Here is a 27,505-nt window from a genome sequence, read left to right on the forward strand (position 1 = left end):
GTTTTCCACACACAACCGGGCATACAAACCGCTCCAGGGCCCTGGTAGTGCATCCTCCTTCTCTCGCAGTGCCGCCTCCACCGCCGCCAGATCCGGATCTCGCTGCTGGGTCTGTCTCAGCTGCTCGTCGTTCAGGCCCGGGAAGGCGCAGCCGACGTCCTCCTGGATCCGTCCGATCGGGTCCCGAGCTGCGGGTCCCGCGCTTGCCGGGCGGTCGACGGGATCCTCGGTGCCACCTGCAAGGGTCTCTGTGGCGCACACTGCACTCTCTCTCGCTGGGGGGGGGTCAGTGGCCGCGGCCTCTCGTTGTCCGTTGCCTGCCGGCAGCGTCCTTCCGTGAAACACGGGCAGGCCTCCTCCGCCCTCGTCTCGGCGAACACCGTGGGTCGCCTCGACAAGGCGTTTGCGTGCGTCCGGCCAGCCCGATACTCGATTTGCAGGTTGTACTCCTGCAACTGCGCCAACCACCGGGCCATCTGCCCCCGCGGCTCCTTGAATGTAAGAAGGAACTGCAGAGCATAATGGTCAGTGCGTACGCGACATCTCCTGCCGTACAAATACGGCCGGAACTGTTTGCATGCGAAAATTACGGCGTACAACTCTTGGCGGGTCACGCAATAGTTCAGCTCGGCCCCACTCAAGGTCCGGCTGGCGTACGCGATGACTCGTTCCGTCCCATCCTGTACCTGTGACAACACCGCGCCCAGCCCGCTGCTGCAGGCGTCGGTGTCCAAAATAAAATCGGTGGTAAAATCGGGGAAAGCGAGGGTGGGGGCGTGGGTGAGGTGATCTTTGAGAGTGGTGAAGGCCGTCTGGCAGGCCCCCGTCCACTGGTAGGGGTGCTTAGGGGAGGTGAGTTGGGTGAGAGGGCGTGCAATCTCACTGAATCCCTTTACAAATCGACGATAATAGGTGGCGAGCCCCAAAAATGATCTGATCTCCGTCAGATTCCTTGGCCGTGGCCACTCCACTACGGCGCGTACCTTCTCCGGATCGGTGTGCACGCCTGCCTCGCTGACGCGATGCCCGAGGTACCCCACCTCGCGTTGTGCGATGTAACACTTACGTGGCTTGAGCTTGAGATGAGCCGCTCGCAGTCGCTGGAACACCTCTCGAAGCCTGGACCAATGCTCAGACAAAGATCTACTGAACACTATCACATCGTCCAAGTAAATCAGGCACTGTTCCCACTGCAAGCCCCGCATCACCAACTCCATCAACCGCTGGAACGTCGCGGGCGCGTTAGTGAGTCCGAACGGCAACACTCGAAACTCAAACAGGCCCATCGGGGTGGTGAATGCTGTTTTTGGCCGATCCTCCTCCGTCATCTCCACCTGCCAGTACCCGGACGCGAGATCGAGGGTGGAAAAATACCGCGCTCCTGCGAGACTGTCGTAGGTGTCGTCGATGCGTGGGATGGGAAAAGCGTCGCCGAGGGTGACTGCGTTCAATTTTCGGTAATCAACGCAGAACCGAGTCGATCCGTCCTTTTTCGTTACCAGTACCACCGGGGCAGACCAAGGGCTCGCGGAGGGCTGGATTATGTTATCGCGTAGCATATCCGTGACTGCCTCTTTGATCTGGGTCCGTTCAGGCGCGCCCACTCGGTATGCGGGGAGTTTGATGGGTCGGGCTGCACCTGTGTCAATTTGGTGCTTGACCAGGTCGGTCCGGCCCACGTCCGAATCGTGCTCACTGAACACGTCGGCGTACTCCCGCAATAACCCGCGCAGCTGATCGGCCTCCCCCTTAGGTAAGGCTGCCCAAGGCACATGTAACGCATCCTGCAGGGGAACAATCTCGGCTCGGGGGGTCGGGCCGACCCGCCAGGCCAGATCCTGGCTGTCCTCGGGGCGGCCAGGGTCCTCCGCCCAGAGTGCGAACACCGAGTCGTTCGAGTGGCGAGCGTGCAGGGGGTGTACGGTGGCTACCGGGGTGCGTCGTCGTATCATTGCCGGGGTACTGTGTGGGTTAAACACACGTATAAACAATCGGTCCCCATCTGCGTTTACCAACGTGGCGGATCCCACTATCCCATACCGTTTTGCCAACTCCGGGTGAGGAGTTAGCATTACCTCTCCTGATGGTCGGAGCGCGGGGTCGGTGGGGGATGTTGCCACCGGCACCAGCATCTCGGTGAGTGGGTCGATGGTGACTGCCGTCGCCAGGATAGCGACCACAGGTGCGAAGCGGGGGCGCGTTGGTTCTCGTCCCAGGAACGGTATCCGCTCGCCGTTGCTCTCCATGGTGGCGCATCGCTGGCGGGGTTGCACGTTGAGTCCCAGCCGTTCTAAGAGGTCGGTACCTGCGATACACTCGTGACACAACGCACTCGACACGTAGAACTCCTGGGTGCACACCTGACTGCCTATGCGGACCTCTAGGGTGGCTCTCCCCAGCAGCCCCATTCCGGCTCCGCTCGCCGTGTGCAGCGCGCGGTCCGGTGCCTGCAGGTGACGCACGTCGACCCCGATCGCGCTGCAGTGCGCTGCGCTCACGAGCGAGGCCACCGCCCCCGTGTCCAGCAGAATTCGGGTACGCACTCCGTTTACCTCCCCTTCCACGAGCGACGTGGCCCCCGTGATCCCCGCCACCAGCTCCCGTAGCCAGTCGCCAGGAGTCACCGTTTCCGTGGGCGTTGTTGTTGGAACCTGTGTGGAGATCACTCGCTCGCCATTATTATTACAGCTGGTTTGGGTCGGGTCCACGTCGATTTCATCCCCCGGTGGTCCCCTCTCTAGGGGGGGCTTAGTGTTTGACCTATGCATCGGCCTCGCACGGGCGAGCTGAGGGCAGTCCCTCATGAGATGCCCTCGACGGTCGCACACATAGCACGTCCTGGGAGGAGTGGCGGCTCTGTGGCGAACTTTCTGCCCACTCCCTCCTCCCCCCGTGCGCTGTTGCTCATACTCTGCTTCTAGTCGGGCTATCCTTCCAGTTAGCCCTCCTACCGCGGAGTCTAGGTCCCCCATTTCGGATCGGATGGTCTCAACGGAGGATTGCACCTGGGTTACCTGGCCGGCTATATCTCCCATGCCGGTCTGTAACCCAGCTAACCAACCCGGGGTTGTCTCGCGGGACACGGGAGGTTCTCTTTCCCGGCCCCTTACCGTCCTCGCGAGCTCCTGTTCCTCCTCCTCGTCTTCCGAGAGCAGGCTCGCAATGGCGCGCTCTCGTCCCAGCCCCCGGAGCTGCGCGCGTTCGCTGTGAATTCTTTCACACTTACGTGCGCGCTCGACAAGGGTGTTAAAGGGAAGACGTGGGCAGCTCATGTCTGGCTGCCACCACGCCGTGCGAGACAGGTACCGCTGGATTTTCTCGGCAGCCAGTTCCTCAATAACCTCAGTTGCGTACCCCGGGCGTGCGATCTTTGTTAACTCGCGCACATCCTCGGCGTAATCACGGAGATCTTCGCCAGGTTGGCGACGGCGCGCCTCTAAGGCCGATTTTGCTTCCTCCTCGTCACGTGTGCCAAAACGCTGATCGAGTCGGCGCATCAGCTCCTCTAGCTGTGTCTGTGCGCTCGCGGGTAACGCTTCTACAGAATCGACTGCCCGCCCATCAAGATTCATATTAAGTTGACGTACTGCCTGCGCGTCCGTCCATCCATTAATTTCCTTGGCCCCTAAGAGATTGCGGGCGAATGCCTTCCACGAAGGGGCCCCCCGGCCGGTAAATATCAGTCTTATTTTAGCGTGAGGTAACGCGGGGGTCCGTACCGCTTCCGACACCAATTTGTGGGGGTCGCTAGCCCCCGAGATCCCTCCCTCGATAATACTAACGGCCGGACTAACATCATCAATCGCCCCCCCGCTGCTAAGCGAACCGCCGCTAGGCTCCTTACCCAGGGTGTGGGAGCCGTCACCCGAGGATTCCCCTCCACCGCGGGTCCGCGTAGCAGGCATGGATAACCACGCACGCGCACACCCACACACAGCTCTGCACGGCACTCACCCAACCCTGACCACTCACGTTAGGATCGCGCACCTGTGTTACACACGTCGTGAACGTGCGCGCACACACGCATACAGCTCCACACGCGATACCCACTCCTGCGCCGCTCTGCGCCGCGCTGGCCGCCCACGTTACGATCGCGCACCTTGGGCACGCCGATTACGCACGCCGAGAGCTTACGCAAGTAACGAGCGCACGCAAGCGGGGCACACGCCGACACGACGACTCGTCCCCTCCCCCACTCGCGCGTGCACGTCAACACAAATATCGTACAAGGACGATTCTCCTCTCACACGGCTGCGTAGTCACGCCAACACACCAAAAGTGCTCTCCCCGGGCGTTAACGCACACACCTCCGTACCCGCACAATCGTACAGAGACCACGGCCTTTATGCGTACAACGACCACACACTCGCGAATGCAATGCACGCTAATACCACGTTCCAAAAACACCCAACAACACGGTTTTGTTACTACGCTCGAGATTTTATTAGCCCTTGCTAACCAACCGAGCCACCCGTGTGTGTGTGCGGGACAGCAAGGCGCTTCTAACCCACACTCTGGTGCCGTGTAGCCCTATTCTATGCTGCGCTCTCTGCTAAACCGCTTTCCTACTCGTCCTTACCCCGAACTAACCCTCTCCTACGGATCCTACCCTCCGCTCTGAGGTGTTGTAAGGCGCGCAACACGATACCGTCTGTAGTCCTTGGTGACCTTGCGGCGCTCAGATCGTCCTGCAGACAATCTAGCGGCTCGCCCGATGACTCCTTCGTCGCTGACCCCGTGTCCAAACTCCAGAAGAAGAGAGTTCCCTACTGCCCCTGCGTTTTCTTTTAAACTATTCACATCAAAGGCTAGGAGCCCCCGTCCCGACCGCCTTGGTCTCTCGACCAATCCTGAGCCTAGGATTTCCCGCTCTTTTGCGATCCCGCCGGCCTTTGAACTTTCGACCAATCAGTCGTCCCGGGTCCTGATCCCAGCTATCTGCCTTGCTGACCCGTGTTTGTGTTTGTATGCGTTTCTAACTGCGGGGCTCTCTGAGCTCGCCGTGGTCGTGCGATCTCAAATCCGCCCACGGCGCCGCAGTGTTACTTGGCCTGGGAAGGGTCCTGTCCAATTCCCTGGCCCTGAGAAACCGTGGGGTAACCCCCCTAGGGGGCCCTCGGGTGAAAACTCAGGGTAGGTGACCCGACCACGAGGCCCTACGTGGGTGCGGGTGCGTGTTTATGTGGGGGGGGTGATGGGGGGCAGTGCGGCGGTGGAAGCCGGGCGGCTCCCTGGCTCGGCCGAGCGGCCCCGTCGCTGTGGCACCACACACGCACTGTAGAAGGGTCGCGCGCCTTGAACAAGATCGAGGCACGGTGCAGAATCATCACCACTCAAATTCAACTCAAGTGACTCCGCAGTCGAATGTTTAAAGAAAATATATATTCTTACGTTTTATGCACCGACACAGTTGATATTCTAGGAGCGCAGGATGGTTCATGCGATGAGTTGTTTTTACTGCAATAAGTAACACGTATTTACTGCACTAAGTAACACGAATGAGTAATCATTGGAAAGATGTTATTAACCATGTAAAAAATATTTAACTACACATATTTGTACCATCTTATTTGACAGGTAATATTATACTTTACCGAGTGTTGACATCCCCAGCGTTTACCAGTACCTTTTTGCTTACTATCAGCTAACAGCGGCCACAACCCTGAGCTGATGTGCTCATTTGTTCCCTTTACTGACCGCTCAAAAAGAGCGAGTTTTATTCTTTAAAAAAACACGATTAATTCTTCCAATAGGCATCCCAATTTATTCTAAACCATGTTCCATGATTGATGCAATGTTGGAATGCTGCTCAAATACCGTTCCTAAATTAGACATTAAGGGTATCTGGAATGAGCAGAGCATTCGTTTAATTGCGAGCAATTTGGGACGAGGGCAACTCGACGACGGTGTCATTATTAAACAGGACCCTGCGGGGTGGGCTGGTAGGAACGAATAACCAAATAATATAAACATAATGTACTAGCAGAAGTACCCGGCGTTGCCCGGGTGAAAAATATATTTCTTAATAACCTTACATATATACACACCCTCACCACTCACCCTCACCATTCACCCTCACCACTCTCCCTCACCACTCTCCCTCACCACTCATCCTCACCAATCATACCCTCACCAATCACCACTCACCACTCACCCTCAACACTCACCCTCACCACTCACCACTCACCATTCACCCTCACCATTCACCCTCACCACTCTCCCTCACCACTCATCCTCACCAATCACACCCTCACCACTCACCCTCACCATTCACCCTCACCACTCTCCCTCACCACTCATCCTCACCAATCACACCCTCACCACTCTCCCTCAGCACTCTCCCTCACCACTCATCCTCAACAATCACACCCTCACCAATCACCACTCACCACTCATCATCAACACTCACCCTCACCACTCACCCTCACCATTCACCCTCACCACTCTCCCTCACCACTCTCCCTCACCACTCATACTCACGAATCACACCCTCACCACTCACCACTCGCCCTCAACACTCACCCTCAACACTCATCCTCACCAATCACACCCTCACCAATCACCACTCACCACTCACCCTCAACACTCACCCTCACCACTCACCCTCACCAATCACCACTCAGCACTCACCCTCAACACTCACCCTCACCACTAACCACTCACCCTCACCATTCACCCTCACCACTCTCCCTCACCACTCATCCTCACCAATCACACCCTCACCACTCACCCTCAACACTCACCCTCACCACTCATCCTCACCAATCACACCCTCACCAATCACCACTCACCACTCACCCTCAACACTCACCCTCACCACTCACCACTCACACTCACCAATCACCACTCACCACTCACCCTCAACACTCACCCTCACCACTCACATTCACCATTCACCCTCACCACTCTCCCTCACCACTCATCCTCACCAATCACACCCTCACCACTCTCCCTCAGCACTCTCCCTCACCACTCATCCTCACCAATCACACTCTCACCAATCACCACTCACCCTCAACACTCACCCTCACCATTCACCCTCACCACTCTCCCTCACCACTCTCCCTCACCACTCATACTCACCAATCACATCCTCACCAATCACCACTCACCCTCAACACTCACCCTCACCACTCACTCTCCCTCACCATTCACCCTCACCACTCTCCCTCACCACTCTCCCTCACCACTCATCCTCACCAATCAGACCCTCACCAATCACCACTCACCACTCACCCTCAACACTCACCCTCACCATTCACCCTCACCACTCTCCCTCACCACTCTCCCTCACCACTCATACTCACCAATCACACCCTCACCAATCACCACTCACCCTCAACACTCACCCTCACCACTCACTCTCCCTCACCATTCACCCTCACCACTCTCCCTCACCACTCTCCCTCACCACTCATCCTCACCAATCAGACCCTCACCAATCACCACTCACCACTCACCCTCAACACTCACCCTCACCACTGACCACTCACCCTCACCATTCACCCTCACCACTCTCCCTCACCACTCTCCCTCACCACTCATCCTCACCAATCACACCCTCACCACAAAGTCGTCGCTTGACACGGGTGGGGTGTCGAGGTCTAGTACCGTGCAGAGCCTCCGGCCTTGCCTAGATTGCCTACCCAACTGAGGCTTGGTACTGGGGCCGTTACCCCCCCCCCGCGCTACAATAATACTGTCTAATCGCTATAATTTTATTATCTAGCGACCCTATAATAGTAATTGCACACATTGGGGTGGGAGGGGAGTGAACAGGACGTGAAACTTTGATGAATTTACCTAAAAGTCGCGTGTTAATGCGTGCGCCTATTTTTAAGGGGAATTAAAAATGGCGTCCACACCGCGCCGAAGGCGTCGCTACCCGTTGGCAGGGGCAACCGCCGTCCAATGAAAGCGGCGAAGGCGTGGCTACCCGTTGCCAGAGGCAACCGCCGTCCAATGAAACTGCAGCCCGCGGCGAAGGCGTCGCTAGCCATTGCCAGGGGCAACCGCCGTCCAATGAAAGTGCGTATGGTCCGGCGACACACACAGACAGACAGATTCGCGATTTTATATATATAGATTATTACACTTGTTAAGCCAGGAAAGCCCCACTGAGTCAAAAGGTTTTTGTAGGGTCCTGCCAAGTGTTTGCAGTAGGGGGCGATGTTGCTACACCTAATCGGACGATACGAAGGGAGAGATTGAGGCCTAGTTTTAGGCTTTAGGCCTAGCTGTAGGCTTTAGGGCGCTGTGAGTTAATTTTTCAATTTAAATGTTTTAATGATTCATGTAAAAGCTTTAAATTTAAATGTTTCTATTTAAAAACATCAGGGAATGTAACATTGTTAAACATAACTCCCTTTCACACACGCGGGGATACGATACGAAAGGAGAGTTTCAGGCCTAGTTCTAGGCTTTAGGGCGCTGTGAGTTTTTTAAATTTAATTTCAAAGTTTAAATTAAAAGCTATCTCAGGGAATTATTAGGGAATGTTACACGTGTTTAGCCAGGAAAGCCTCATTAATTTAAATGTTTTAATTAAAAGCTGAGGGAATTATAAGGGAATGTTACACTTGTTTAGCCAGGATAGCGTCACTGAGTCAAGGTTTTCGTAGGGTCATGCCAAATGTTTGCAGTAGGGGGCGATGTTGACGGACGGACACATTAATCTATTGGTGGTCTGGTCCACTTCGTTCCTACCAGTATAACAAAACTCCTGTGTACGACTGTCCGAGCTCTTTGCAAGTAAGTGGGTGGCTCTGAAAAGAGCCGTTGTTGTGGTGGTAGAGGCGGCGGCGCGTTCACTTCTTTGCCTGAGAGGTCTTCTTGGGCAGCAGCACGGCCTGGATGTTGGGCAGCACACCGCCCTGGGCGATAGTCACGCCGCCCATGAGCTTGTTGAGCTCCTCGTCGTTTCGCACGGCGAGCTGCAGGTGTCGGGGGATGATCCTCGTCTTCTTGTTGTCGCGGGCGGCATTGCCAGCCAGCTCGAGGATCTCGGCAGAAAGGTACTCGAGCACGGCGGCCAGGTAGACGGGTGCTCCAGCGCCGACCCGCTGGGCGTAATTGCCCTTGCGGAGCAGCCTGTGAACGCGACCCACGGGGAACTGCAGGCCGGCGCGGGAAGAGCGGGACTTTGCCTTGGCGCGAGACTTGCCACCGGTCTTGCCGCGTCCAGACATTGTTAAGCGACCTAGGATGCAAAAAGCACTGGAGACAAAGTACGAACGATTTGTGACGTTAACACGCACCACCGGAGCGGCTTTTATAGCGGAGACGAGGATCGTAGAGCGCGCCGCTGCTGATTGGCTCCTCTCGGTCGAGTCCCGCCCTCTCCTTGAGCCACCAATGAAAAGCCGGGACGCGAGGATTCGATGTTGACTTTAATTATTTGTATCCATATATATTTTAATGCGGGCACGCATCTTATGAATGAAACAATGCGATACACGTACTTAATAGGTTCAAGTTTTAAGCATGATAGAGTTAATTAATGGGCACGTGCTGGCAAGTCAAACTTATAAGCGGATTCCGCAAATATCAATGTATTATTGATTATAATAATCATTTTGAGGGACCGCATTGGTTATAAGAAATCATTGTGATAGCCTTGAGCTCGTGATTGATCGCCCACGTGCCTATACGGTGTATATATATTTTCCTTTAACCGCCTGTTCGGGCAATGCCTAAAAATATATGTGCGTGAATAATTCAGTCTCTTAGTTTGCAAAATGTGAACTTCTTATCAGCTCGGGCTTGAAACAACATAAACCAATATCTTTGGGTTTAATAGTTAATATATTTCACCAAAATAACCCTTTTGTTGAACATTATGTAAGCATGGTTTCACAACGCTTATATACGACACCAACGTGTGATGTTGAAAAATATGAGCGGCGGGGTATAGAAAATGAACTTCATTGTCGCTTACGCCTGACGACTCGTGAGAGCAGTGACCAGCAAACGAAGGTTTCCGGCACCCGAACTTTGAAGAACACACATGGAAGCGTTTTCATGAGTAAGTGGTGGCTCTGAAAAGAGCCTTTGTGTTGTGCTTTGAGGGCCGAGCTGGGCGTTCAAGCGCGCTCGCCACGAATGCGGCGGGCGAGCTGAATGTCCTTGGGCATGATGGTGACGCGCTTGGCGTGGATGGCGCACAGGTTGGTGTCCTCGAAGAGCGCGACAAGGTACGCTTCGCTGGCCTCCTGCAGAGCCATGACAGCGGAGCTCTGGAAGCGCAGGTCGGTCTTGAAGTCCTGCGCGATCTCCCTGACGAGGCGCTGGAAGGGCAGTTTGCGGATGAGCAGCTCGGTGGACTTCTGGTAGCGGCGGATCTCGCGCAGAGCGACGGTGCCGGGCCTGTAGCGGTGAGGCTTCTTGACGCCGCCCGTGGCCGGAGCGCTCTTTCGGGCCGCCTTGGTGGCGAGTTGCTTGCGGGGGGCCTTGCCGCCCGTGGACTTGCGAGCCGTCTGCTTGGTGCGAGCCATGGCTTGGTGAGGGCAAAGATTCTCACAGGCGGGGAGAAGGCGGCTTATGTAGCCCAGAGCGCGCGCTCACTGGTCAGCGGAGTCGTGACGTGCGAAGAAGGGGAGCGTGCTGATTGGTTGGCAGCGTGCAATGATCTCGAGTCGTCAACTCTTCTTAATCAACAAAATGTTCACAGTTTGGATCATTTCAGAATGCCGCATCACGATGCAGTAGTACCGTTTGAGCGCCGTCGATGTCTTTAACGGATGTTCTTTTCTCAAGCAAACACCTTTCCGAAAACAACTTTACAGTGCTCTGCATGATCTAAATAAAGTGTGAAGAAACTGCACTTCATTGGAAACAGTAATACGTAAAAATGTCGGAAAGAGGTGATCACAGGAATAGATATATATTCTCTTGGCATTGAGATGATGATCAATTATACTGCACGAGTCATCCATGCTAGGCGCTTACTTTTACATATATGTACACGTGCAAAATGTTAGTTCCTGCCCGAAAATACAACCACGAATTAAATATATTGCATTGCAAGGTTTTGGCGCCAAATATCCAATGTAATATCTGAATGGGCTGCAGATGAAATCAATGGACAATCAAGTCCAAGAAATGCCTGCTGGTGAATATGATGTGCCATGAATATTGTTATCGCTTTTATTCACGTGGAAACATGTTAAAATGCGTTCGATCTCTCCACTTCACTCAATGAGCGAACAATGTCCCCGCGTGAACCGGGACTTTGTTGGAAGTTTCGTTTTGTACTCCTGCTAGGACTGGTACAAGCAGGTTCGGAGAGGTGGGTGGCTCTGAAAAGAGCCTTTGTAATTAATGGGAGTCGAGGCTTCACTTGGAGCTTGTGTACTTGGTGACGGCCTTGGTGCCCTCCGACACGGCGTGCTTGGCCAGCTCGCCGGGGAGCAGCAGTCGCACTGCGGTCTGGATCTCCCGAGAAGTGATGGTGGAGCGCTTGTTGTAGTGCGCCAGGCGGGACGCCTCGGAAGCGATGCGCTCGAAGATGTCGTTGACGAACGAGTTCATGATGCTCATTGCCTTGGACGAGATGCCGGTATCGGGGTGCACCTGCTTCATCACCTTGTAGATGTAAATGGCGTAGCTCTCCTTCCTGCGGTGGCGTCGCTTCTTGCCATCCTTGCGCGTAGCCTTGGTCACAGCCTTCTTGGAGCCCTTCTTGGGAGCAGGAACCTTGGCCGGCCCAGCGCTCTTTGATGCGGGAGGATCGGGCATGTCGACGCGTTGTAGGCAGCTTCAGGTCAGAACAGACGGGAAGCGAATGTGGATGTCGGTCGGGCGATGAGCTCCTTTTATAGGAGGCGAGATGCAAATCAGAGGATCGTAGTGCGCGGCGCTGCTGAGTGGCTCTTTTAGTACCATCCCTCTCCATCAGCCTCCAATGAGAAACGCGGACGCGATGCTCACTTTAATATCGTTTTTACTGCAAAAAGGACTTGTGAATATAACACAATGTAATGTCCAAACATGTATATTAGTGAATTGCAGCCATGGCCATTGCCTTTGTTTTAATAAGGATGACTGGAAAACCCAATACAGTATATTGTGTTTTGAGCGTGGGTTTTTTTGTTTCTTACGAGGGATTGTTTCACCACTCGTCTAATACGGCGCACGGGCGTTTTAAGAACGCAATTTGGAAAAATACAAGCGCTCGGTGGAGAAAAATAACTTCGCTGTTGTGCTGTACAGGTGGAGATTAGCATTCCGGCACGCTACGTCAATTAGGACGAGTGTGCTGTAAGATTGTGGCGCCAAATGCTCCACGTAATATCGGAATCGGCTGCAGCTGGAAATAATTAACGCAAAAATACCAGAAATGGGTACTGTATTAACGCGTTCAAGAATTACGCCTTGTTAAATGTGACGTGTCGTGAATATCATGATTTCTTTCATTCATGTGGAAGCAGATGAAGATTCGCCAACTCAACAAGCAAACGTCCACCACGCTCACGAGGAATTGGCGCGCAACAACCCAGGACATGTGCTCCATTTAGAAAGTGTTTGGCAACACTGGCGCAAGCAGTTTCGAAGAGGTGGGTGGCTCTGAAAAGAGCCTTTGGGTTGGCTTAGTGTGCGAGAGATGGGCGCTCAGCCTCCGAAGCCGTAGAGAGTGCGGCCCTGGCGCTTGAGGGCGTAGACCACGTCCATGGCGGTGACGGTCTTGCGCTTGGCGTGCTCCGTGTAGGTGACGGCGTCGCGGATGACGTTCTCAAGGAAGACCTTCAGGACGCCGCGGGTCTCCTCGTAGATGAGGCCCGAGATGCGCTTCACACCGCCGCGGCGAGCGAGGCGGCGGATGGCGGGCTTGGTGATGCCCTGGATGTTGTCGCGCAGCACCTTGCGATGGCGTTTTGCGCCTCCCTTGCCGAGCCCCTTACCGCCTTTACCGCGTCCAGACATTCCGACTACTTCTGACAAAGCTCGCGAGAGACTGCGCGCTCAGCTTGCAGCAGCAGCCGCCTTTATACCCGAAGCGTGGTGACGTCACCGACCACCCCTGCCCTCCGCGATGGCTCCGCCTTAAACCTTAGACCTTTAACCTCTGTGACGAAGAAAACCCTCCACTGTCGTCAATAACACTTCCTTGACATGTATAATATGCGACGTTTTGGGCAATGACCCTTCTTCGAAGCACTCTGTAATGATATTGGCACACCCGCAGCGAACGCGAGAGGAACGCGATCTGTTGCAAGATTGCACGTGGAGTGAATAATCGGTGTAAGGTCTTGTTTTCAAGTGAACAAGATGAACTAACTTTATAATCGTGTGAAGCTAAACGGCTTCCAACACAATAGTTGAGTGAACGTCACCAACTAGTTCTCCCAAAGTAAGAAAGACATTGCAAACAATGCGATATTTACGTATAGAAATTAATTTTAATAGAGAAGTTTAGATGGTGCACCGCAATGTTTACAAAACAAAGTGAAAAGGCGAGAACGAGCGAATGAAGGCAAATTGAGTAAAGCTGTCTGGAATCAATACCTTTTTAGACTAAATTCCATATTTGGCACCAGTAACATGATGACGGAATGAAGAGGTGCAACACATAATTCGGACGTCGCTGAGATTACTCTGCACTCCGTTCGAGTGAGGGAGCTTGCCACCCGCCTCGCCTGTTTGTGATCCCTGCTTTCGGGCTCGATTACTCCCATCACATCAATGCTTAAAACACATCGAGTGGGTAAAATGTTATAGTTAATTTGGCGAATGTACGTAACTTATCCAATCTACACAAATCCTCACGATTGAACTGCACCAAGCGTCGAGCTCCTTGATCAGGGCCGAGGCAAGGCGAGCAACCATCGCCACGCCGTAAATGGGTTTGACTTACAGAATATGGCACGCATTCAACAGCAACGTAATACACTGTCATGTGTTACCGATGAACTAATGGAAGCGCAGCAGCATCTGGTTCACTTTTTTAACTAAGTGGGTGGCTCTGAAAAGAGCCGTTGAGGTGGAGTGAATCGAGCGTCGTCCGATCGGATTCACTTCTTTGGCGCAGTCTTCTTGGGCTTGGCCGCGGCCTTCTTGGGCTTGGCCACCTTGGGTTTGGCGGCCTTGGCCTTGACGGTCTTGGGCTTAGCGACCTTGGGCTTCGCAGCCTTGGGCTTGGCTGGGCTCTTCGCCGCCTTCTTGGGCTTAACAGCCAACTTCACCTTTTTGGGGCTCTTGGCCGCCTTGGCAGCCGCGGGCTTCTTTGCTTTCTTGGGAGACTTCTTGGGCGCGGTCTTCTTGGCTGCCGCGGGCTTCTTCACCTTCTTGGCTGCCGCGGGCTTTTTAGCTGCTGGCTTTGCCGTTGACGACTTGGGCTTCGCCTTTGCGGCAGCCTTTTCCTTGTTGAGTTTGAAAGAGCCAGACGCGCCGCTGCCCTTCACTTGCGCCACGGCGTCTTTGGCCACGAGCTTCTTGATGGCCAACTTCACGCGGGCATTGTTCTTCTCCACGTCGTATCCTCCGGCAGCAAGCGACTTTTTGAGCGCAGGAAGAGACACGCCGTTCCTCTCCTTGCTGCTGGCCAGAGTCTTGAGGATGAGCTCGGACACGCTGGGGCCGACCTTCTTGGCCTTTGGAGCGGCGCGCTTCTTCTTGGGGCTTTTAGGCGCTGAAGTAGCCGCAGCTGGTGGTTGAGCAGGAGCAGTTTCCGCCATCTCAAGACGTCGCTTTTATCGCCTCGCCTCTTTGAAATCGAAATCAGCGCTCTCACGAATGCGAAACGAGCGTCCTCCAGGCCCAAGGTTATTATAGAAGCGGCGTACTGAATGCGGACGTCGCTGAGATCATCCAGCACTCAGATCTAGTGAGGGAGTTGCCACCATACTCACTGTGTTTATCACGCCTGCCTTTGGGCTCGATTACTCCCGTAACGTTCATACTTACATGCATCTAGTTGATAGATTATCACGAAGATCACTTCTTTAATGCACGTTGCTTATGCAATATACGACAATGCTCACGATATAAATTATAATTCAAAACAAGTGAACAACCAACATTTGGGAGACATTGTTCGGTCAGGGCAAGATATGATGATTGTCGGTTTTCAAAAGTGTTACTGATAAACACTATTTAAAACGCACTCGATTTTTTTGCAAGACAAGATGCTTCAACAGACTACTCATATTTAATTCCAACGAAATATTTTCTATTTAAGTTTTGCCTCGCGCGCTCGCGATTCCTCCTCTCGCGCTATGGTGAGGACTGCGCGCCATGTCAACAGTCCCTTGTCACCGAACTTTTAATTGGACGTTTTAATCGAACTTTGAAATGAATAAATATATGGATTTTCAGATGGACAACAAACTGAAGAAAATTACTCAAAATTAACCGACATTAAATAGAAAGTTTAACATTTTACGTGGCAAGAGGTGAGTAGCTCACGCACTGTAGAAGGGTCGCGCGCCTTGAACAAGATCGAGGCACGGTGCAGAATCATCACCACTCAAATTCAACTCAAGTGACTCCGCAGTCGAATGTTTAAAGAAAATATATATTCTTACGTTTTATGCACCGACACAGTTGATATTCTAGGAGCGCAGGATGGTTCATGCGATGAGTTGTTTTTACTGCAATAAGTAACTGTGGGGGTCGCTAGCCCCCGAGATCCCTCCCTCGATAATACTAATGGCCGGACTAACATCATCAATCGCCCCCCCGCTGCTAAGCGAACCGCCGCTAGGCTCCTCACCCATGGTGTGGGAGCCGTCACCCGAGGATTCCCCTCCACCGCGGGTCCGCGTAGCAGGCATGGTTAACCACGTACGCGCACACCCACACACAGCTCTGCATGGCACTCACCCAACACTGACCACTCACGTTAGGATCGCGCACCTGTGTTACACACGTCGTGAACGTGCGCGCACACACATACAGCTCCACACGCGATACCCACTCTTGCGCCGCTCTGCGCCGCGCTGGCCGCTCACGTTACGATTGCGCACCTGGTGTACGCCGATTACGCACGCCGAGAGCTTACGCAAGTAACGAGCACACGCAAGCGGGGCACACGCCGACACAACGACTCAAGCCGCCGCCGCCGTGCGCGCGAGACAAACCGTACAACAATGCGCAGCCGATTACGCGCTCGAGCCGTGGGGTCGGGGGTCAGGGGTCCACCACCGCGCCGCACTTTACGCAAGTAACGAGCACACGCAAGCGGGGCACACGCCGACACGACGACTCGTCCCCTCCCCCACTCGCGCGTGCACGTCAACACAAATATCGTACAAGGACGATTCTCCTCTCACACGGCTGCGTAGTCACGCCAACACACCAAAAGTGCTCTCCCCGGGCGTTAACGCACACACCTCCGTACCCGCACAATCGTACAGAGACCACGGCCTTTATGCGTACAACGACCACACACTCGCGAATGCAGTGCACGCTAATACCACGTTCCAAAAACACCCAACAACACTGTTTTGTTACTACGCTCGAGATTTTATTAGCCCTTGCTAACCAACCGAGCCACCCGTGTGTGTGTGCGGGACAGCAAGGCGCTTCTAACCCACACTCTGGTGCCGTGTAGCCCTATTCTATGCTGCGCTCTCTGCTAAACCGCTTTCCTACTCGTCCTTACCCCGAACTAACCCTCTCCTACGGATCCTACCCTCCGCTCTGAGGTGTTGTAAGGCGCGCAACACGATACCGTCTGTAGTCCTTGGTGACCTTGCGGCGCTCAGATCGTCCTGCAGACAATCTAGCGGCTCGCCCGATGACTCCTTCGTCGCTGACCCCGTGTCCAAACTCCAGAAGAAGAGAGTTCCCTACTGCCCCTGCGTTTTCTTTTAAACTATTCACATCAAAGGCTAGGCGCCCCCGTCCCGACCGCCTTGGTCTCTCGACCAATCCTGAGCCTAGGATTTCCCGCTCTTTTGCGATCCCGCCGGCCTTTGAACTTTCGACCAATCAGTCGTCCCGGGTCCTGATCCCAGCTATCTGCCTTGCTGACCCGTGTTTGTGTTTGTATGCGTTTCTAACTGCGGGGCTCTCTGAGCTCGCCGTGGTCGTGCGATCTCAAATCCGCCCACGGCGCCGCAGTGTTACTTGGCCTGGGAAGGGTCCTGTCCAATTCCCTGGCCCTGAGAAACCGTGGGGTAACCCCCCTAGGGGGCCCTCGGGTGAAAACTCAGGGTAGGTGACCCGACCACGAGGCCCTACGTGGGTGCGGGTGCGTGTTTATGTGGGGGGGGTGATGGGGGGCAGTGCGGCGGTGGAAGCCGGGCGGCTCCCTGGCTCGGCCGAGCGGCCCCGTCGCTGTGGCACCACATAGCCCCCCGGGGTGCCAGTCCCCGTCCCGGGTTGACTGGAGCACCTCGCCTGGGTTGCCCCCACGAGGTATCGCCGCGGGGTCCGCGGGATTCGCCCGGCCCTTGTGGCTGGCCTCGGGGGTGGCGGCTCCGTCTCCTGGGGCTCCGGCGGTGGTCTCCTCCTCCATTCCAACGGCTCCCCTCGGTCTCCGGCACCTGCGGGCTGGGGGACAAACTCAGAGGCGGTGGGGTTTAAGGGTCGCCGTCCTCGTCGCCCCCGGCCCCGCCCGGGGCCCCTCGGAGCCCGGGGCTCCGTGGGGCCCATATACTGCGCGAGGCCCCCGGGCACGGGGGGTGGGGGGACCCCGGGGTTTCGGGGTACTTGGACGGCGGGGCTCCCCCCCTCGGGGGCCGCTCGCCACGGCTTCAGTCGGCGGATGTTGACCACCATCTCCCGGCCCCTCTCTCCTCCCTGAATCAGCACCGTCCATGGTGAGATCTGCCGTCTCACAATCCAGGGTCCTCGCCAGTAGGTGGTCAGCTTCCCCACCTGTCCGGCACCGACGCGGGGAGTGTACAGCCACACCTCGGAGCCCGCAGTGTAGAAGGGGGGCTCCATACGGGGTCGGGCGCCCTGCTCTTGCCGCTGGTGCGCGGCCTCTCCGTGCGGGTAGGCTCGGCCCCTGGCCTCTCGCAGGGTCTCCAGCAAGTGCTCCATGGGGTGGCTCCCTTCCTCCCGTTGCGGCGGAGGGACACCGAACAGCAGATCTGCGGGCAGGCGAGACTCGCGACCAAACATCATTAGGAACGGGGTCTGTCCTGTAGATGTGTGAACGGCGGTGGTGTAGGCGAACAGGGCATAGGGGAGGTGTTCGTCCCAGTCCTGTTGATTCGCGGCCGCCATGCGTTTAAGCTTCCCGGCCAGAGTCTGGTTCATCCTCTCTACCATCCCGTTCGCCTGGGGGTGATATGCCGTGGTTCGGTCCTTCTGGATCCCGAACTCTCGGCACAGCGCCTGGAATAGTTCGGCCTCGAATTCACTACCCTGGTCGGTAATGACTCGTTCGGGGATCCCGCACTTAAGTACGTAGTTTTCCACGAAGGCCCGGGCCACTACGAGGGCTGTTTTATCCGGGATAGCCACCGCCACGGGGTAGCGGGTGAAGTACTCCACCGCTACAAGAATATATCGGTTGCCCCGGTGGGATCGTGGAAAGGGCCCCTGCAGGTCGATTCCGACCAACTGATTCGTCCGACTGACTCGGAACGGCCTCAGGGGTACCTGGTACCTCGCCGGCTTTTGCCCACACTGCTGACAGGCCCGGCAGCCCTGCACCCAGGCGGCCACATCTTGCGCTAATTTAGGCCAGAGATACTGGCGACGCAGAGTCTCCCGGGTGCGCCGTTCCCCATCATGGCCCCCGAGCGGGTGGTCGTGTACCAGTCGTAGTAGTTGGGGCCGCACATGGGCGGGAACGCAGATGCACCCCGGCTGCCCAGCGTCGGCCAGTTCCCTCACCACCCCGTTTTCTACACACAACCGGGCATACAAACCGCTCCAGGGCCCTGGTAGTGCATCCTTCCTCTCTCGCAGTGCCGCCTCCACCGCCGCCAGATCCGGATCCCGCTGCTGGGTTTGTCGCAGCTGCTCGTCGTCCAAGCCCGGGAAGGCGCAGCCGACATCCTCTTGGATCCGCCCGGTTGGGGTGGGATGATCCGTCTGTCCCCGGGCTCCTTCTGCAGGGGTTCCTGCGGCGCACACTGCACTCTCTCTCGGGGGGGGGAGTTTAGTTTCCGCGCGCTCCTTGGGTTCTGCTGCCTGGCGGCAGCGTCCCCCCGTGAAGCACGGGCAGGCGTCTCCCTCCCTCGTCTCAGCGCGCACCGCGGGCCGTCTTGACAAGGCGTCCGCGTTCGCGTGTGTTCGCCCCGCTCGGTACTCGATCTGCAGGTTGTACTCCTGCAGCTGCGCCAGCCATCGAGCCATCTGCCCCCGCGGTTCCTTGAATGTAAGGAGGAACTGCAGTGCATAATGATCGGTGCGCACACGACATTTCCTGCCGTACAAGTACGGTCGGAACTGTTTACACGCGAAAATTACAGCATACAGTTCCTGACGGGTTACACAATAGTTCAGTTCGGCCCCGCTCAGGGTCCGACTGGCGTATGCGATGACCCGCTCCGTCCCACCCTGCACTTGCGACAGCACCGCGCCCAGCCCACTGCTGCAGGCGTCAGTGTCCAAAATAAAATCGGTGGTGAAATCTGGGAAAGCCAAGGTGGGGGTGTGGGTGAGGTGGTCTTTGAGTGTGGTGAAAGCCGTCTGGCAGGCCTCCGACCACTGATAGGGGTTCTTAGGGGAGGTGAGTTGGGTGAGGGGGCGTGCAATCTCACTGAATCCCTTTACAAATCGACGGTAATAAGTGGCGAGTCCCAAGAATGACCTGATCTCCGTCAGGTTCCTCGGCCGCGGCCAATCCACTACGGCACGCACCTTCTCGGGATCGGTGCTCACCCCTGCCTCGCTGACTCGGTGTCCGAGGTACCCCACCTCGCGTTGCGCAATGTAACACTTACGTGGCTTGAGCTTGAGATGGGCTGCTCGCAGTCGCTGGAATACTTCCCGCAGCCTGGACCAGTGTTCGGACAGCGACCTACTGAACACTATTACGTCGTCCAGGTAAATCAGGCACTGTTCCCACTGCAAGCCCCGCATCACCAACTCCATCAACCGCTGGAACGTCGCGGGCGCGTTAGTGAGTCCGAACGGCAACACTCGAAACTCAAACAGGCCCATCGGGGTGGTGAATGCTGTTTTTGGCCGATCCTCCTCCGTCATCTCCACCTGCCAGTAACCGGACGCCAGATCGAGGGTGGAAAAATACCGCGCTCCTGCGAGACTGTCGAAGGTGTCGTCGATGCGTGGGATGGGAAAAGCGTCGCCGAGGGTGACTGCGTTCAATTTTCGGTAATCAACGCAGAACCGAGTCGATCCGTCCTTTTTCGTTACCAGTACCACCGGGGCAGACCAAGGGCTCGCGGAGGGCTGGATTATGTTATCGCGTAGCATATCCGTGACTGCCTCTTTGATCTGGGTCCGTTCAGGCGCGCCCACTCGGTATGCAGGGAGTTTGATGGGTCGGGCTGCACCTGTGTCAATTTGGTGCTTGACCAGGTCGGTCCGGCCCACGTCCGAATCGTGCTCACTGAACACGTCGGCGTACTCCCGCAATAACCCGCGCAGCTGATCGGCCTCCCCCTTAGGTAAGGCTGCCCAAGGCACATGTAACGCATCCTGCAGGGGAACAATCTCGGCTCGGGGGGTCGGGCCGACCCGCCAGGCCAGATCCTGGCTGTCCTCGGGGCGGCCAGGGTCCTCCGCCCAGAGTGCGAACACCGAGTCGTTCGAGTGGCGAGCGTGCAGGGGGTGTACGGTGGCTACCGGGGTGCGTCGTCGTATCATTGCCGGGGTACTGTGTGGGTTAAACACACGTATAAACAGCCGGCCCCCATCTGCGTTTACCAGTGTGGCTGACCCTACCACCCCGTATCGCGATGCCAACTCCGGGTGAGGAGTCAGCATTACCTCGCCCGATGGTCGGTGGGTTGGGTCGGTGGAGAGGGTTGCCACTGGCACCAGCATCTCGGCGAGAGGCCCGATGGTGACGGCCGACACCAGCGTAGCGGCCACGGGTGTGAAGCGTGGGCGATTCGGCTCCTGTCCTAGGAACGGAATCCGCTCCCCGCTGCCCTCCACCGTAGCGCATCGTTGCCGGGGCTGTACGTTAAGTCCCAACTTTTCCAGGAGGTCCGTTCCTGCAATGCACTCGTGGCACAACACACTCGAAACGTAGAATTCCTGTGTGCACACCTGGTTTCCTAGACGGACCTCGAGGGAGACCTTCCCCAGCAACCCCATCCCGGCTCCGCTTGCCGTGTGCAGCGCGCGATCCGGGGCCTGCAGGCAGCCCACGTCCACCCCGAGCATGCTGCAGTGCGCGGCGCTCATGAGAGAGGCCACGGCGCCCGTGTCCAACAGGATCCGGGTGCGCTGCCCGTTCACCTGGCCTTCCACCAGCGACGTGGCTCCCGTTATCCCTGCCACCAGCTCCCGCAGCCAATCGCCCGAGGTCCCTGCGCCCTTGGGTGTTGTCGTTGTAACCTGTTTATGGATCACTCGCTCGCCATTATTATTACAGCTGGTTTGGGTCGGGTCTACGTCGATTTCATCCCCCGGTGGTCCCCTCTCTAGGGGGGGCTTAGTGTTTGACCTATGCATCGGCCTCGCACGGGCGAGCTGAGGGCAGTCCCTCATGAGATGCCCTCGACGGTCGCACACATAACACGTCCTGGGAGGAGTGGCGGCTCTGTGGCGAACTTTCTGCCCACTCCCTCCTCCCCCCGTGCGCTGTTGCTCATACTCTGCTTCTAGTCGGGCTATCCTTCCAGTTAGCCCTCCTACCGTGGAGTCTAGGTCCCCCATTTCGGATCGGATGGTCTCAACGGAGGATTGCAGTTGGGTCATATTTTAATTCGTTTCCTCACCTACTTGGTTTACCTTGTTGTCTATCTGGGTTACCTGGCCGGAGACATCCTTTATACCCGTTTGTATACCGGCAACCCATCCCGGGGTTGTCTCGCGGGACACTGGAGGCTCTCTTTCTCGGCCCCTTACCGTCCTCGCGAGCTCCTGTTCCTCCTCCTCGTCTTCCGAGAGCAGGCTCGCAATGGCGCGCTCTCGTCCCAGCCCCCGGAGCTGCGCGCGTTCGCTGTGAATTCTTTCACACTTACGTGCGCGCTCGACAAGGGTGTTAAAGGGAAGACGTGGGCAGCTCATGTCTGGCTGCCACCACGCCGTGCGAGACAGGTACCGCTGGATTTTCTCGGCAGCCAGTTCCTCAATAACCTCAGTTGCGTACCCCGGGCGTGCGATCTTTGTTAACTCGCGCACATCCTCGGCGTAATCACGGAGATCTTCGCCAGGTTGGCGACGGCGCGCCTCTAAGGCCGATTTTGCTTCCTCCTCGTCACGCGTGCCAAAACGCTGATCGAGTCGGCGCATCAGCTCCTCTAGCTGTGTCTGTGCGCTCGCGGGTAACGCTTCTACAAAATCGGCTGCCCGCCCATCAAGATTCATATTAAGTTGACGTACTGCCTGCACGTCCGTCCATCCATTAATTTCCTTAGCCCCTAAGAGATTGCGGGCGAATGCCTTCCACGAAGGGGCCCCCCTGCCGGTAAATATTAGTCTTATTTTAGCGTGAGGTAACGCGGGGGTCCGTACCGCTTCTGACACCAATTTGTGGGGGTCGCTAGCCCCCGAGATCCCTCCCTCGATAATACTAACGGCCGGACTAACATCATCAATCGCCCCCCCGCTGCTAAGCGAACCGCCGCTAGGCTCCTCACCCAGGGTGTGGGAGCCGTCACCCGAGGATTCCCCTCCACCGCGGGTCCGCGTAGCAGGCATGGATAACCACGCACGCGCACACCCACACACAGCTCTGCACGGCACTCACCCAACCCTGACCACTCACGTTAGGATCGCGCACCTGTGTTACACACGTCGTGAACGTGCGCGCACATACGCGTACAGCTCCACACGCGATACCCACTCCTGCGCCGCTCTGCGCTGCGCTGGCCGCCCACGTTACGATCGCGCACCTTGGGCACGCCGATTACGCACGCCGAGAGCTTACGCCAGTAACGAGCGCACGCAAGCGGGGCACACGCCGACACGACGACTCGTCCCCTCCCCCACTCGCGCGTGCACGTCAACACAAATATCGTACAAGGACGATTCTCCTCTCACACGGCTGCGTAGTCACGCCAACACACCAAAAGTGCTCTCCCCGGGCGTTAACGCACACACCTCCGTACCCGCACAATCGTACAGAGACCACGGCCTTTATGCGTACAACGACCACACACTCGCGAATGCAATGCACGCTAATACCACGTTCCAAAAACACCCAACAACACGGTTTTGTTACTACGCTCGAGATTTTATTAGCCCTTGCTAACCAACCGAGCCACCCGTGTGTGTGTGCGGGACAGCAAGGCGCTTCTAACCCACACTCTGGTGCCGTGTAGCCCTATTCTATGCTGCGCTCTCTGCTAAACCGCTTTCCTACTCGTCCTTACCCCGAACTAACCCTCTCCTACGGATCCTACCCTCCGCTCTGAGGTGTTGTAAGGCGCGCAACACGATACCGTCTGTAGTCCTTGGTGACCTTGCGGCGCTCAGATCGTCCTGCAGACAATCTAGCGGCTCGCCCGATGACTCCTTCGTCGCTGACCCCGTGTCCAAACTCCAGAAGAAGAGAGTTCCCTACTGCCCCTGCGTTTTCTTTTAAACTATTCACATCAAAGGCTAGGCGCCCCCGTCCCGACCGCCTTGGTCTCTCGACCAATCCTGAGCCTAGGATTTCCCGCTCTTTTGCGATCCCGCCGGCCTTTGAACTTTCGACCAATCAGTCGTCCCGGGTCCTGATCCCAGCTATCTGCCTTGCTGACCCGTGTTTGTGTTTGTATGCGTTTCTAACTGCGGGGCTCTCTGAGCTCGCCGTGGTCGTGCGATCTCAAATCCGCCCACGGCGCCGCAGTGTTACTTGGCCTGGGAAGGGTCCTGTCCAATTCCCTGGCCCTGAGAAACCGTGGGGTAACCCCCCTAGGGGGCCCTCGGGTGAAAACTCAGGGTAGGTGACCCGACCACGAGGCCCTACGTGGGTGCGGGTGCGTGTTTATGTGGGGGGGGTGATGGGGGGCAGTGCGGCGGTGGAAGCCGGGCGGCTCCCTGGCTCGGCCGAGCGGCCCCGTCGCTGTGGCACCACAATCAACGCAGAACCGAGTCGATCCGTCCTTTTTCGTTACCAGTACCACCGGGGCAGACCAAGGGCTCGCGGAGGGCTGGATTATGTTATCGCGTAGCATATCCGTGACTGCCTCTTTGATGTGGGTCCGTTCAGGCGCGCCCACTCGGTATGCGGGGAGTTTGATGGGTCGGGCTGCACCTGTGTCAATTTGGTGCTTGACCAGGTCGGTCCGTCCCACGTCCGAATCGTGCTCACTGAACACGTCGGCGTACTCCCGCAATAACCTGCGCAGCTGATCGGCCTCCCCCTTAGGTAAGGCTGCCCAAGGCACATGTAACGCATCCTGCAGGGGAACAATCTCGGCTCGGGGGGTCGGGCCGACCCGCCAGGCCAGATCCTGGCTGTCCTCGGGGCGGCCAGGGTCCTCCGCCCAGAGTGCGAACACCGAGTCGTTCGAGTGGCGAGCGTGCAGGGGGTGTACGGTGGCTACCGGGGTGCGTCGTCGTATCATTGCCGGGGTACTGTGTGGGTTAAACACACGTATAAACAGCCGGCCCCCATCTGCGTTTACCAGTGTGGCTGACCCTACCACCCCGTATCGCGATGCCAACTCCGGGTGAGGAGTCAGCATTACCTCGCCCGATGGTCGGTGGGTTGGGTCGGTGGAGAGGGTTGCCACTGGCACCAGCATCTCGGCGAGAGGCCCGATGGTGACGGCCGACACCAGCGTAGCGGCCATGGGTGTGAAGCGTGGGCGATTCGGCTCCTGTCCTAGGAACGGAATCCGCTCCCCGCTGCCCTCCACCGTAGCGCATCGTTGCCGGGGCTGTACGTTAAGTCCCAACTTTTCCAGGAGGTCCGTTCCTGCAATGCACTCGTGGCACAACACACTCGAAACGTAGAATTCCTGTGTGCACACCTGGTTTCCTAGACGGACCTCGAGGGAGACCTTCCCCAGCAACCCCATCCCGGCTCCGCTTGCCGTGTGCAGCGCGCGATCCGGGGCCTGCAGGCAGCCCACGTCCACCCCGAGCATGCTGCAGTGCGCGGCGCTCATGAGAGAGGCCACGGCGCCCGTGTCCAGCAGGATCCGGGTGCGCTGCCCGTTCACCTGGCCTTCCACCAGCGACGTGGCTCCCGTTATCCCTGCCACCAGCTCCCGCAGCCAATCGCCCGAGGTCCCTGCGCCCTTGGGTGTTGTCGTTGTAACCTGTTTATGGATCACTCGCTCACCATTATTATTACAGCTGGTTTGGGTCGGGTCTACGTCGATTTCATCCCCCGGTGGTCCCCTCTCTAGGGGGGGCTTAGTGTTTGACCTATGCATCGGCCTCGCACGGGCGAGCTGAGGGCAGTCCCTCATGAGATGCCCTCGACGGTCGCACACATAACACGTCCTGGGAGGAGTGGCGGCTCTGTGGCGAACTTTCTGCCCACTCCCTCCTCCCCCCGTGCGCTGTTGCTCATACTCTGCTTCTAGTCGGGCTATCCTTCCAGTTAGCCCTCCTACCGTGGAGTCTAGGTCCCCCATTTCGGATCGGATGGTCTCAACGGAGGATTGCAGTTGGGTCATATTTTTATTCGTTTCCTCGCGTACCTGGGTTACTTGGCCGGAGACATCCTTTATACCCGTTTGTATACCGGCAACCCATCCCGGGGTTGTCTCGCGGGACACTGGAGGCTCTCTTTCCCGGCCCCTTACCGTCCTCGCGAGCTCCTGTTCCTCCTCCTCGTCTTCCGAGAGCAGGCTCGCAATGGCGCGCTCTCGTCCCAGCCCCCGGAGCTGCGCGCGTTCGCTGTGAATTCTTTCACACTTACGTGCGCGCTCGACAAGGGTGTTAAAGGGAAGACGTGGGCAGCTCATGTCTGGCTGCCACCACGCCGTGCGAGACAGGTACCGCTGGATTTTCTCGGCGGCCAGTTCCTCAATAACATCAGTTGCGTACCCCGGGCGTGCGATCTTTGTTAACTCGCGCACATCCTCGGCGTAATCACGAAGATCCTCGCCAGGTTGACGACGGCGCGCCTCTAAGGCCGATTTTGCTTCCTCCTCGTCACGCGTGCCAAAACGCTGATCGAGTCGGCGCATCAACTCCTCTAGCTGTGTCTGTGCACTCGCGGGTAACGCTTCTACAAAATCGGCTGCCCGTCCATCAAGATTCATATTAAGTTGACGTACTGCCTGCGCGTCCGTCCATCCATTAATTTCCTTGGCCCCTAAGAGATTGCGGGCGAATGCCTTCCACGAAGGGGCCCCCCGGCCGGTAAATATCAGTCTTATTTTAGCGTGAGGTAACGCGGGGGTCCGTACCGCTTCCGACACCAATTTGTGGGGGTCGCTAGCCCCCGAGATCCCTCCCTCGATAATACTAACGGCCGGACTAACATCATCAATCGCCCCCCCGCTGCTAAGCGAACCGCCGCTAGGCTCCTCACCCAGGGTGTGGGAGCCGTCACCCGAGGATTCCCCTCCACCGCGGGTCCGCGTAGCAGGCATGGATAACCACGCACGCGCACACCCACACACAGCTCTGCACGGCACTCACCCAACCCTGACCACTCACGTTAGGATCGCGCACCTGTGTTACACACGTCGTGAACGTGCGCGCACACACGCATACAGCTCCACACGCGATACCCACTCCTGCGCCGCTCTGCGCCGCGCTGGCCGCCCACGTTACGATCGCGCACCTTGGGCACGCCGATTACGCACGCCGAGAGCTTACGCAAGTAACGAGCGCACGCAAGCGGGGCACACGCCGACACGACGACTCGTCCCCTCCCCCACTCGCGCGTGCACGTCAACACAAATATCGTACAAGGACGATTCTCCTCTCACACGGCTGCGTAGTCACGCCAACACACCAAAAGTGCTCTCCCCGGGCGTTAACGCACACACCTCCGTACCCGCACAATCGTACAGAGACCACGGCCTTTATGCGTACAACGACCACACACTCGCGAATGCAGTGCACGCTAATACCACGTTCCAAAAACACCCAACAACACGGTTTTGTTACTACGCTCGAGATTTTATTAGCCCTTGCTAACCAACCGAGCCACCCGTGTGTGTGTGCGGGACAGCAAGGCGCTTCTAACCCACACTCTGGTGCCGTGTAGCCCTATTCTATGCTGCGCTCTCTGCTAAACCGCTTTCCTACTCGTCCTTACCCCGAACTAACCCTCTCCTACGGATCCTACCCTCCGCTCTGAGGTGTTGTAAGGCGCGCAACACGATACCGTCTGTAGTCCTTGGTGACCTTGCGGCGCTCAGATCGTCCTGCAGACAATCTAGCGGCTCGCCCGATGACTCCTTCGTCGCTGACCCCGTGTCCAAACTCCAGAAGAAGAGAGTTCCCTACTGCCCCTGCGTTTTCTTTTAAACTATTCACATCAAAGGCTAGGCGCCCCCGTCCCGACCGC

General features: G+C 56.9%; 5 protein-coding genes across 5 annotated transcripts in view; 1 reads left to right on the forward strand and 4 right to left on the reverse strand.

Moving 5' to 3' along the window:
- Positions 1 to 8,807: 8,807 nt before the first annotated feature.
- LOC144947998 (uncharacterized) lies at positions 8,808 to 10,493 on the reverse strand. Its single transcript, XM_078877426.1, has 2 exons — positions 10,097 to 10,493; positions 8,808 to 9,268 (listed from the first exon to the last, which is right to left on the reverse strand). The coding sequence occupies exons 1-2, from the start codon at positions 10,491 to 10,493 to the stop codon at positions 8,808 to 8,810; spliced, it is 858 nt and encodes a 285-aa protein (XP_078733552.1).
- An 841-nt stretch (positions 10,494 to 11,334) lies between these two features.
- Positions 11,335 to 12,511, reverse strand: LOC144947999 (histone H2B type 3-B-like). The gene is made up of 2 exons (XM_078877427.1): positions 12,501 to 12,511; positions 11,335 to 11,755 (listed from the first exon to the last, which is right to left on the reverse strand). Exons 1-2 carry the CDS (start codon positions 12,509 to 12,511, stop codon positions 11,335 to 11,337), a joined length of 432 nt encoding a protein of 143 aa, XP_078733553.1.
- A 98-nt stretch (positions 12,512 to 12,609) lies between these two features.
- On the reverse strand, positions 12,610 to 12,921 carry LOC144948000 (histone H4). Its single transcript, XM_078877428.1, has one exon. It carries the CDS (start codon positions 12,919 to 12,921, stop codon positions 12,610 to 12,612), a length of 312 nt encoding a protein of 103 aa, XP_078733554.1.
- A 1,088-nt stretch (positions 12,922 to 14,009) lies between these two features.
- LOC144948001 (histone H1.2-like) lies at positions 14,010 to 14,672 on the reverse strand. The gene has a single exon (XM_078877429.1). The coding sequence runs from the start codon at positions 14,670 to 14,672 to the stop codon at positions 14,010 to 14,012; it is 663 nt and encodes a 220-aa protein (XP_078733555.1).
- A 111-nt stretch (positions 14,673 to 14,783) lies between these two features.
- Positions 14,784 to 27,505, forward strand: part of LOC144948003 (histone H2B type 3-B-like) — a 37,189-nt gene continuing 24,467 nt past the window's right edge. Inside the window, exon 1 of the mRNA XM_078877430.1 lies at positions 14,784 to 14,821. Coding sequence (XP_078733556.1) covers positions 14,784 to 14,821 — 38 coding nt within the window. The remainder of the gene's footprint in view (positions 14,822 to 27,505) is intronic.

The sequence above is a fragment of the Lampetra fluviatilis genome, chromosome 48 (genome assembly GCF_964198595.1).
Source record: "Lampetra fluviatilis chromosome 48, kcLamFluv1.1, whole genome shotgun sequence".
NCBI classification, from domain to species: Eukaryota; Metazoa; Chordata; class Hyperoartia; order Petromyzontiformes; family Petromyzontidae; genus Lampetra; species Lampetra fluviatilis.